Here is a 12,500-nt window from a genome sequence, read left to right on the forward strand (position 1 = left end):
TGTGGGTTTTTTTAGTGGTTTTGGTCTGAAATAGGATATGGTTTGTGCTCTCAAGTCTTGAATTGGGTATGTTCTTTTAGAAGAAGCTACCGTAAACACCTGCAGATAAGCTGCACCCTGAATTTAGCAGCTCAAATTTTGGAAAAATAGTTTTTTGAAAGAAATCACCAGAAATCCAAAGTTAAGTCTTTAGAAGTCTTCTTCATTCACTGTTCATCGAACATAAAGTCACTATTAACATTCAAACAGAAAATACTTTAAAGTTTTATCCACAATTTTAGCAATTTAATATCATGAACATTTATTATTATTTATTGTTGACATGAATTTCTTCATTCAACACAGTTTTTCCATAGATTGTTGCATTACAAATGTGAGCAGAACGTTTGTAGCTTAGTAACCAGGCATTAGATCCGACGAAAAGATGGAAACTGGACACCGGAAGCAGCTTTTTTCAAATGTTCTCTCAGATAAGCTGCACCCCTGATTTCTAGCGACGATTGTTGGAAAAAATGTGCAGCTTATCTGGGGGTTTTTGTGGTATTCCTTCATCACTCTAGCAATAAGACCATCAACAAAAGCCCTTCTCAAATTTTTACGGCAACCATGTAGCAGCTGAAGTAGATCTGAAAATAGGTCTGAAATAGGGTATCAACTTTTTGATCAGGTCTGAAATAGGGTAGGGAAAATTGCAGATTTTGGTCTGAAAGGCCCTAAAATATGGAACTCTTTGAAGGAGAGTACTAAAACCCTTCTTTTTCCAAATTTAAGGACTTGATTAAACATGATCTTATTTTAGACTATTAGGGATGGCTTTGTCTTTGTGTAGTTGAATGTGTCTTTCCAAATGCTACTATACTTACGTTAGTATTGCTAGCTTGTCATTTCATTCATCTCAGTTCCTTGTAATCTGGTGTTATTTCTTTATAGCTACAGTAACTATTTCTATGAACATGTACTTTATTTTATCGATCTATAGGCTTCCAAATATTTAATTCGATGTTCTAGTCATCACATTTAGTAATTTATGTTTATATTGTGTATAATATTACTTTAGTTCCGTTTTTCCTGTCCGTGTCCGTATTACATGTATGTGTGTGTGTGTGTGTGTGTGTGTGTGTCTTCTTGCCGACTTGTAATTAGAGCGGTTTTCAATTGAGTGTCGAAAGTAATTAGATAATTACTTTGGTTTATGATTACTTCACTCAGTGATTGGTTCAAAGTTCTCGCGCCACTTTTTCAACCAATCAGAAGTGAAACCAAAACCAATCGTGGCTCGCGCGTGCACATTTTCCCGCGCTTTGTGTCAGCTACGTGTAATTACTTCGAGTTTTGATTGGTTTGCTGGATTGTCTCCGTCCTTTTCTATTGGCCAAAGTAATTACGTTGGTTTTGCTTTTACGACACTCGATTGAAACTAGCTCTACTGGTAAATCTAATTTATTGTAGTCGATAGTTTTTCCTTGATGAGTTAACTGGCTGACTGGCTCTACCAGCCCCTGTGGTTACTCCAGGCAGTCACTTACTCTACAATGTAAATTTGTTTAGTTTATACCATTGTATTGTAATTAATACTAAGGCAAGAATAGAGTACAAATAAAGTTTCTTCTTCTTCTTCTACTTCTGAAACAGTTAAGGGTAAGGGTTTTAGCAAGTGGGCCACACACCCCCTCCCAGTTTTTCGGGGAGTACCCCTCCTGGGCACTGGCCATGCAACTTCCCACCTAAAGGTGTGGGTTCCAGCATTGTGATATTTCACATACACGCTTACATGAAATGTTGAAGCAAGCAGGAGTTGAGACTGCTTGATAATTACCAGCAATGGGAAATTATCTGCAACTCATGGGCTTAATAAGCCTCGGCACACAGCATACATGTAATACAGTCTATTGTGTTTTGTACAGCTGTACAAAGCTGCGAGGAAACATTTCTGAAAAGAGGTATTGTACATCCTGTTTGCAATCACAAATGATGGTTTTTCTGACATCTTTCTTTCTTTCTTTTTTTCTTTCTTTCTTTGAAGAACAATGACAGGGATTGAGTATGAAGTTCTTCATGTTCAGGAACCAATTCTTTATGTCATCAGAAAGCAACATAGGATTTCACCAACACAAGGTCAGATATGTTGATCTTTTGTGTTTTAAGTTGCTCATCATTTTTTTCAGTGTCTGAGACTTGCAGACTGCAGAGTATTTATACAATTTTGCTGTACATTCTTTGAAGAACTTGAAAGACAAGTCAGAACACAAAAATGCAATAATGCCCAAACATGTAATTATGAGAGATTTATTATTTACCATTTTTTTGCATTCAGAGAATTTATGGAAAGAAAAACCTTATTGGGAAAGTGATACAGTTTTTGCCTGACGGACACAAGGTGACCAAATGTGGTTGGGTCTGGGACCATACAAATAACCAACAGTAAAAATATCTAATTGTACAACATGGCAGAATATTATTTTGTTCTTGACTTGTGCATTTTGTGTTTGAAATATTATAATAAAGTGTGATAATATAAATAATATTTATTTTTGTCTGGTTGCAGTAACCCCTATCGCTGATTACTACGTGCTGGCAGGAGTTGTATATCAAGCCCCTGATCTTTGTTCTGTCATAAATTCACGACTGGTATGATTTTCGTTTCCTATGATTGATCCCGTGTAGAAAATAACTTCTTCAGATCTACTCAATGCTATTAAATCTCTTGGGAAAATAATTATTGGTTATTTAATTCAGTTAAATAATTTTGGCCAAACAGTCAAGAATGTTGAAATAGGGAAATGATCCTTTCACTTCTACATGTATCTGGACATATGAAGCAAATTATTGTCTCCAATAGACTCTTGAAAAATTCAGGTGACCTCTCTGCGATGCTGAAGCAATGCTTTACCAACTGAGCTATGAAGCCACACAGTTGGGAGCAGGTCGATTTGTTGGGTTTATATATGTGTTCCCGTGAAAGGACTCAAATATCTACATTTCTTTCAGTCTAAAATGTTTTTGACTTAATTTTTAACTTCAGCAGGGCAGGGAATTTCAGTCAAATAGCGGTAACCGCTTGAAAGGAAAAAAAACTGGAAAGGAATCTTATCTTTTGCATATAAAATAATAATAATAATAATAATTATTATTATTATTATTATTATATAATTTATTATTGTCTTGTCTCTTAAAGTGCTACTACGACCAAAAAAACATTATTCTTTTTTTCTTTAGATTTCAAAACTATGTTAACTAAACACTAAGTGATCCAAGTTTTAAGTTCTGATTTTAAAAAGACACCTGTTTATTCTAACTGGAATTTTCTTATTTATTGGTCCGCCATTACTAACTTAAAAATCTTTAGAGTGTTGGGTCGAGGAGAAAATGACATCAAAGGCTCACTAGTTTAAGTATGCAGTGCTTTTGGCCGTGGCTTAATTAATATGCAGCACGGGAGTTTCGGGCTTTCAGACTTTTAAACCCGTGTTTTGCAAATCCAAAACATACACTCAAAATAAACAGCCTCTGGATAAAACTCAAAGCTCAAAATTTTGCCAGTTAGGTGTTAAGCGAACACACTTTCAAAATCTGAAGAAAAAAAGGAAATGATTTTTTGATCATAGTAGTACTTTTTAATATTTTAGCTTTTAGAAGTTTGTGTCCTTTATATTTGATTAACTGTACTTATACATTCCATCAAAAATTTGTCGGTCTGGTGTTGGGCCTGAGGAGTGTTTACCACACATAATACTTTTTTCAAATTTTTTGCTGTCTGTGGTGTTGCCATTTGTTTGTTATTATTCCCTTATTTTTTTCTTCTTAGCTATCAGCATTGCACCACATTCAGGCTGCTTTCAGTGAAGGCAAGTTTTGAGCTTTCTCCAACTGAATAAGTGACCATTAGTGATATAAACCCTTGCAGCATGTGTCAGCTTGGTGAATCTGGAAGAGATTCGTTTGAGTACTATAAAACCAAAGCAAATTCAACTAGCTTATCCAGTCACAGCGGACACAGGCAATCAAGTTAGCTTGACCTAATGCAAAGCAAACATCAGTACAATGTACATGCAGCCAACCCTAATGCAGAAAATCAAAATGCGAGCAAATCAGTTTGCCTGATGAGAAGTTTGCCTGTCACCCAGCCACTAGGAAACCCAGCACTGATGACCAGGTACAATGTAACCTGACACTGTAGCAAGCATTTCCGTTGGAGAACATGCAAGATTTTGATGTTCTGGCCGTGTCCCATTTTTTGCATGCCCAAAACATAGAAAATGCACAGAAACACTTACTACACTGGCTAATAACCAGCTCAAGATTTACCTACGACTTTCCCATTACAAGTTGTACAGCTATCAATGTACCTATGCATGAGAAAGGACCTACGATAATGATGACAGTAATGACAGTGATAATACTGTAATTACCAATTTTACAATTATTAATATATTTCTCACCAAAGTGGAAGTAACTAATGCTGGGTATTTACCAAGCGGCGAAGCTTAGCAGTATTAATTTTGCTTTGCGTTATGTCAAGCTACCTTGACTGGCTGTGTCTGCTGTGACTGAATAAACTGGTTTTGTTGCTTAAATTGCTTTACTCAACTTGTGTGGCAAGTCCATGTACAGCCGATTGAAAATGTGCTTTATTTGTGACAATACAGCAACTGGAGCAAAACTGAAAGCCATTTTGTTTTTCTTTATTTGCTCAGAGTTGAAAAGTACTCACTATTCACCTCTGAGCTAGCCAATCAGAATACGCAGAAAGTACATGTACTATTCGCTTTTGTGGATATGTACAGTATACTAATGAAAAAATTATAATGAACAAAGTGAGAAGCCATCCTATCTTTGCATTATGGATAATAATAATAATAATAATAATAATAATAATAATAATAATAATAATAATAATAATAATAATAACAACAGTGTATTCACAATACTTCCAGAAGGTGGCTCTTTGCTTGTGAAGCCCCTACTCATATTTACAATATAACGTAAAATTGTACTAAAAATTGTTTAAGGAAAATTGCAACACCACAAAAAGTGATTGATACATACAATATTGGTAAAGTAAAACCAGAAAAATAGTGGTGATATATGACACTGAGCCATCAAATGTGGATGACTTTTCTCAAATAAAAAACTTTCTTGATTCCTTAATACATGTACAGTCTGTACATGTGCTTTGCAATGGCTACCTGTAACAACAACAAGGCCTTTGCAAGATAGTCTGGTCTAGTATATGCAAAAACTATGCATAGCTTTGAAGGTGTACTCTGATTGGCTACTCAAACTGTGAATAACCTTTGCTACTGTATTTACCTCCAAGCAACTGGCGCAAGGCCCGAAAATATTGGAATCGTTGCAAGAACAAATGAGTTAAAATTGCCTTTTTGTGTTAAGTAATCTCTTTGTTTTAGTATATACCAAAACAACGTCTTGCAGTTTGGTCAATATCCACCGCTAGCCACCTCCACTTCGGTGAATAGTTGTTAAATATACGATGACTTATAATCTACAGCCTGGATAAAGAACACATTTCTGCAAGTTTTTTTATTACATGGAAGGGAGCAGTGATGATTGTGTTTACACCCTAACTTTTTTTTGTTTGTTCAGCCTCATCGTACTCCAGGTACCATCCTTCAAAAGGGTATTGGTGGCAATTTAAAGAGAAACAACAGCAAACGTTAAATGGTGAGTGAGGGCATTTCAACCACCAGAAGGTACTTTTACAACGAGACTTGATGCAATGGTGTCCAATCAGTGACACCTGGCGATTAAGTGCAAACAAATGGAATAAAGTTTCTTCCCATTTTTCATACAAATCAAGTTATCTAAAATGCTGCATAAAATTTCCTTCAGGATGAAACAAAAAAAAAACCTTGACAAAGCATAGTAAAGGCTTTTTAATCGAAATTTAATAAGCTCATATGAAATTGTACATGTAGGTCCGTTTTGAGAAGAGGGGAAAACCAGACTACCCAATATAAGGGGTCTTTTGGCGGAGATTTTCTGGCTGCAGGGCTGGCGTATGGTGGTGAGAGCACTCGCCTCCCACCAATGTGGCCAGAGTTCAATTCCCAGACTTGGCGTCAAGTAGGTTAATCTTTTTGGTTCTGTACTCTGCACCGTGGGAGGCGCGGTGGTCTCATGTTTGGTGTACTCGAAGGCGGAGCAAGTGGTTCAGGTTCGGGTCCTGGTCATTGGACATTGTGTTGTGTTCTTGGGCAAGACAGTACTTTACTCTCACGGTGCCTCTCTCTACCCAGGTGTATAAATGGGTGCCAGTGAGTTTAATGCTGGGGTTAACCCTGCGATGGACTAGCATCCATCCAGGGGGGAGTAGAAATCCTCCTAGTCGCTTCATGTTACGGAAACCGGGGATAAGCTCCGGCGTGTTGGACCACTGGCTTTGGTAGCGCTTTACTCTGCACCGGGTACTTAGGTTTTCCTCTCTCCTCAAAAACCAACATTTGATTTCATTTGCATTAATTTGTTGTGTCCCTTGGTGACAGCTCTATCGTATTACTTTAATTTTTTTCAGGTACCAAGGATAAAAACAATGAAAAGACTAAATCTACCAAGGATCCGAACTCTGAGCCGAGCTCTCTTTTTCAGAGAGAAGGTGTCCATTTTCTACTTGGTGAACTATCAAAGAAGTTTCCACCTCAATTTCTTCAGCAAGGTCAGGCATTTCCAGGTAAGTTAATTAATTCGCGAGAAAAAAACAATTACATGAGTGTTCCTGAGGTGCGGGTTGGTTAATAATAAATTTCTTATATTATACATTCTTTTGATTTCACCTCTTGGAGTTTAAGGAAGAGTGGTGTTCTCCCTGACGGGGAAATCTTTGAGGTCCTTGTGTACTCCTTTTCCCCGCTCGCTCCAATTCCCCAGCTGTTGACCGCGCGCCATTCGACGCACAGAGGGCCTGTTTGCAGGCTATCGCTTTTGCGTTACTGTCAATCAACCAAGTCTCCTTCTCAACCATTCTTGGGATGTTACATTTGATATGAAGTTTAGTGACATCCATAAGTTCGAGAAGGGGCTTTCACTCGGGCATTTTTAATAGCGTCTCAGAGGTTTATACCTCTCTCTCCTTCGATGAGGTAAAAATACGTGGCATCTTGAAAGCAAGGATATAACATGTTCTAAGTGTTACGGTTCTTCCAAAATGTGAGGCGAAGAATAGCTTCTCTTTAACAAAAAACTCTTTCTGAAAAAAGTGGCTATGTCACGTTATTTTAACGTGTTCAGTGGAGGTCTTTTGTTAATCACGAGTTTAAAACCCGAAAATGGTAATGTGGAATTCCTTTCACTGATAAAATTATCCTTACATCACAAACAAGATGATTCTGAGAAAAGATCTTTATCCAGGCGACCTGCCATAAAATTGAAAAACGTCGGGCCGACCTTTTTGAAGATTGCCCAAAATAAAATGTAATCCGTTTGAATCCTGTCCATTTGTGTCCTTTCATGCTTTTCTTTCTTTTGGCTGTATTTCTTTTACTGATATTGTCCAACAGTTTTAACATGTATGAACTGGGCCGTTAAGCCCTGGTCAAACGGACTCGCAAGTAGTCGCAAGTAGCCACAAGTTGAACTTGCGTAGAGACTTGCGTTGGGTGGCCAAACGGACTCGCAAGTTCTCTCGCAAGTTCCCTCGCAAGTACACGCAAGTCGCAAAAAAAAACATGTTTTTTTTTAGTCTGATTGGTCAACCAACTTGCGTTGACTTGGGTTGGGTGGCCAAACGGTGAAAAACTTGCGTCGGCTTGCGGGAAAATTTGATCTCGACCAAAGTGAGCACAAGTCAACGCAAGTCAACGCAAGTGCACGCAAGGCCTGGCCAAACGGAGTCGCCAGTAGACGCAAGTTGTGAACTTGCGTCTACTTGCGAGTCCGTTTGACCAGGGCTTTATTCTCTATTTTCGAATTCCCCATAATACACTTTGTTTGCCCCCCAAATTTTGCATAAACTAGTGTTTTCAAATGCCCTTTGGGACACTGCATATTCCCAAGAGCATTTGAAAACAATCGTTTATGCAAAATGTGGGGGGCAAACAAAGTGTATTATGGGGAATTCGAAAATAGAGAATACTCAGGTTTGACTGTATTTCGAACCATCTTGACAAACAAATTACGTGTATTCGTGTAGGGTTGTCTGATGTTCACGACATTATAACTGCAGAAATCTCGATTCACATACTACAACTTTAAAGGATCACGCGTCACAGTTAACCACGGCTCTATTTCTTCGTTTTTCCCGATTCACGCTCTTTTTTGGGGTCAATTCACGGATCACGCGAAACCCCTTCCACACCCTGTTTTAAGTGGTTATTGCAATGTTTCATTCTACGTTTTAAGCATTCTGGGTGTCATACAATTACATCATGTCAGGTGACATAACCCTATTATGTGTGTTAGTAGGGAATACTAATTGAAAGCATTTTAAAAGTAAGAAAAAGCCGTGAAAATTTTCGAAGGCAAATATTACGTTTGCTTAAGTGTCCTTAGGTCGCTGGGGCGGGGTGGGTCGGGGGAGTGGATGAAGCAAATTTAGCGCGTCTCCTTCAAGCCTGGATTTTTCAGGCTTTGTTGGCGCTATTCAAGTTGCTTTATTAATTGCAACGACATTTCGCTCCGAAAATTAAACAATATTGCCACCTTCATTAATTTTTCCCTGTTTGCTATCTTCCAGGTCAGGCAAAGAAAAATGGCGAGAAGCCACCAAGTGAAGAGATCGGTTCTAAAGGTGGACAAGCGACTGAGGCTTCATCAATGGAACAAGTTCCAAACGGTACCACAGTACCCGGAGGTCTGGTGACAAATTTGTCACGTGGCCTTCCAAGCTCGAACCAGTCCATCAAACGATCAGCTGGTGGAGACTCGAAACAACCTCCAGGCAAGCGGAAGAAAGTTTAATAACAACGCGGCTATTAGAAAACTGGAGATTAGAAGAGTTAAATGGTGCAGATTGTAAAAATAAGGAATGTGGAGACTTGATCACAAACACCTTTTGGTGCCGCTACGCGACGTCTCCTGACGATTTCATGATCGAAAAATTCCCCATCTTCACGGAACTGCGCGCCGTTGTAAGTTGAAGGACAATGGAAAGCTGACAGCATAGAACTCCAGTTCAACAAGAGAAAGCATTTCTTATTTAATGTACAATAATTTAGGTATTTTTGAACGGCCATCGTACAATTTTTGTTGTGACTTCGTTCCGAGTTGCTTTTTGCCTCGGTTTCAAAGCGAGTCCTGGTGCACAAACGAGTGGCGTTTTTCTTGCAAATAATTATCATTTGAATGGTGGAAGACCAAGACTAGTTTTGAACCAGAGGCCAACAGCAACTCGGAAATGGCCTAATCTTAAAAGATATCAACATTTTAGTAGCTTAAACCGTGTTTAGTTGACCGGCTATCTTCCACATCAGAAAAAGGAGCGCGAACCAATAAAATTTCTGGATTTGTAATGCAGTATGTTGATGGTTTCTACTGACCAAACCCATTTAATCACAACCGTTTTGGTTCAAACGCGACATTTGGTTCTCATTAACCGAGCGAGAAGTCTGAACGGGAGAAACTTGACCAGCGACCGAGGTCAAGATTGTTCGGAACAGACCAATCTAGCTCGTTTGATAAGATGTTTAATTAATGTATGGCCAAACAAGAAATCAAAAATTGAACTAACGAAACGATATATGAAATGAATCATATAATGAAGTGCGGATATGAAGTCAACTGAAGCTGTGATCCTCGCAGTTAGGAACACAATTTTACAATCATATCCGTAGTTCAATATAAGATTAATTTCATATATTATTCATCACGGAAACATTTGAACTCACAAATGACCAGCTCCCAACATCAGTGGCTTCATAGCTCATATTGGTTAGAGCTTCGCAACGGCATCGCGAGGTCTTAAGTCCATTTTTCAGGCTTCTCAACGCAATTGCTAAAACTGCGAGGATCGTCCCTTCACTTAAAAATTTAACTGTCACAACAAAATTAGCTTGCGAACGCCGGAAATACGTCTGCGTTCGCAAGCTATAACAAAATCGGTCAACATACCGGTTTAAAAAGAAAAATAGACAAGGCCACGCAATGGGCGTGAACACTTCTTGAGGGTCTCATGCGATATTCAGGTCTTCGTTTAACGGTTAATATTATGGCCCCTTTACGGTTACGCTCCTCATACTGTTGACAGAAATATTGTTTTAGTGCTTTCTATCCCCAACGGTTAATTTCCGAGCCGTTTTTTGTCTACCACTGAATTCCACTGAGGCCCCTCTTCTCGACTTGCTCAGAGAGTCGCTAACGACGCAAAAATTGCATTGTGCAAAAGGGGTCCTACTTCAGCTACCTTTAAGGAGGTTTCACGTTACGTCATCGCCACAATATTGGTGGACGTTACAAAAGATCTCTCATTAGCTCCTTTTGCTCGTCCACCAGCAGAGCCCAATTTCGATATATTAAAATTCAGTCCGAAACAAAAGGCATCATCTCGAGGCTCTGGTGGATGAACTCGTACAAATCCTTACATTCATTCCCCACAGCCTCGAGATGATGCCTTTTGTTTCGGACTGAATATTAATATATCGAAATTGGTGTATTGTACATTACATCATTGTTAGCAGCGTCTCAAGAGATTGGTTGCAAGCCACCTATTAAGCCCGAAGGATCATTGTATAACACCAGAAACCCATAAGGGTTGAAACATGTAACGCGCGTTCACAGCTTCCGAATATTCAGTGCGAACTGATTGGTTGAATGTTTCAGTGCTAAGTACCATATTTGGAAACCCCTCGCTCTTGTTGTTCCAAATATGGTACTTAGTGTGTACCAGCACACAAGGGGCCGTTACACGTTTCACGTTTCTGATAACAGTTCACTTTTTTTTTTCATAAGACGTCTTCTACTTTATTTAGCTTACTAACTAAAACTGATGTTCACTTTAATGAACAATCGTTCTTCATTTAACTGTCACATATTTACATGTATCTACATTGTCATTAATTGATTATCAAAGACTATTTTCTGCGTTTAGTTACAAGTCTGCTGCTCTGCCGGCGAATGGAAGATATCCTTCCGAAAGGTCGCATAACACGGTTTGTTTCGCCAGCAGGCAAAAAGGCGTTAATTTGCAAGCCGCGGTTGCATACAGTACATTTCAAGTACTTGTAATTTTTTGTTCGCGCTTTGTATGTCCCTTTTAACATTCCTAGCGAAGATATCGAAGCCGCGTCCTGATTGGTCCTCACACTTCTATTCCAGCATCTACAACCCCTGCTTCAGCGATGGGAACAAACTTGTCATCGACTTTGACCAAAACGATGGTCCGATCCACATGGCTTCTCCTAGCGGGGTCCCTGTGGCACGGAGTCCATCGATGCACTACGACACCCTCCATACCCTCAGCAGGATTCCAGTCCTTCCAGTAAGACCTGCCGCCATGTTCGCGCATGATTTCTGAAGGCCACTGGACATCAATCCTGCGGCCCAAATTAATAGCATCGTACACTTGTCCCCGGTCCACTATGCGCACTCGCTGGGTCAAGTCCTCCGCGGCTGCCAAAGCGCCGGGACTCTGGGGCTGCGCTACGGTCACTGTTAACGTGTGCCGTTTTGACCCTGAGCTAGCGGCGGACCTTTGACTTGTCCGTAAGTTGGGTTGGCCCCTATTGAACGAAGACGTCGGAGTGGACCTGTGCGTGCTTACATAAAGGGCGCCCTCACGGAAACTCGTACAACGTTCTGCGTACGTCGCAGCAAAAGAAACATCCGGGACAGAAACATCTGGGATATCCCCTCCACTTTGGCAAGTCGCGCCACAGCGAGTGCGTAACCGGTTCCACAAACGACCAAGACAACCTGCAATGCCGTTAAAACTGAGAGGACCTCCGATGACTCGGGATAGCTGTGAATTGGAATCCGCGTAGGATGTTGTCAGCGGCGATACGTAGATGGGATAGCCTATTGGTTGGTCACATGACGAGTTGATAATGTTACGCAGAGCTTGCTTTGCATTCTGGATAGAGCCTCGTTCTGGGTTTCGATTCCGAAGGAATATCAATTCCTGCAGCTGACCAGCCCATAAGCCACGCACGCACTCGCGATTGATCTGCAAAGCGTTTACAAATACGAAGGAAAGAGTCGTTTATCACAAGATTTGTTTAAGATAAACTCTTTCACTCCCAAGATCTGAATTTCAATTCTCCTTACTGACCGCCATACATTACTTCTTATGTCAGTTATGGGAATTCGATGACACATCTAGACAAAAAACCCACGAGATAAATTTCTTTATTCTCCTAACCAGTCTGCTTAAGAATGCATTGAGTTTGTAAGGAGAAAATTAATATCAATCGCTCTTGGGAGTCAAAGGGTAACCAACATAAGAAAGATTTCGCACCTTATGCGCCTACTGGCACGACGGAGAAAGGATTAATTTACGTTTATTACCCGATAACACAAAAAGTTTGATAGAACCAAATTTTTCGTGTTTTAAT

The 12,500-nt window shown here is 39.7% G+C and overlaps 2 protein-coding genes across 5 annotated transcripts in view; one reads left to right on the forward strand and one right to left on the reverse strand.

Moving 5' to 3' along the window:
* Positions 1-9,462, forward strand: part of LOC137979896 (mediator of RNA polymerase II transcription subunit 6-like) — a 10,314-nt gene extending 852 nt beyond the window's left edge. The window contains exons 2-7 of the mRNA XM_068827211.1: positions 2,024-2,115; positions 2,546-2,628; positions 3,806-3,845; positions 5,605-5,682; positions 6,533-6,688; positions 8,690-9,462. Coding sequence (XP_068683312.1) covers positions 2,024-2,115; positions 2,546-2,628; positions 3,806-3,845; positions 5,605-5,682; positions 6,533-6,688; positions 8,690-8,913 — 673 coding nt within the window. The 3' untranslated portion in view covers positions 8,914-9,462. The remainder of the gene's footprint in view (positions 1-2,023; positions 2,116-2,545; positions 2,629-3,805; positions 3,846-5,604; positions 5,683-6,532; positions 6,689-8,689) is intronic.
* Positions 9,463-10,892: 1,430 nt separating this feature from the next.
* The window catches only part of LOC137979894 (pecanex-like protein 1), a 53,568-nt gene continuing 51,960 nt past the window's right edge, over positions 10,893-12,500 (reverse strand). For 2 of the 4 annotated variants that reach the window (XM_068827208.1, XM_068827205.1), the window contains exon 33: positions 10,897-12,112. In XM_068827208.1, the coding sequence (XP_068683309.1) occupies positions 11,249-12,112 (864 nt within the window). In that variant the 3' untranslated portion in view covers positions 10,897-11,248. Of the gene's footprint in view, positions 12,113-12,500 lie in introns of all 4 variants that reach the window. The other 2 variants (XM_068827204.1, XM_068827206.1) reach the window with 2 other exon arrangements.

Source organism: Montipora foliosa, chromosome 12 (genome assembly GCF_036669935.1).
Source record: "Montipora foliosa isolate CH-2021 chromosome 12, ASM3666993v2, whole genome shotgun sequence".
NCBI classification, from domain to species: domain Eukaryota; kingdom Metazoa; phylum Cnidaria; class Anthozoa; order Scleractinia; family Acroporidae; genus Montipora; species Montipora foliosa.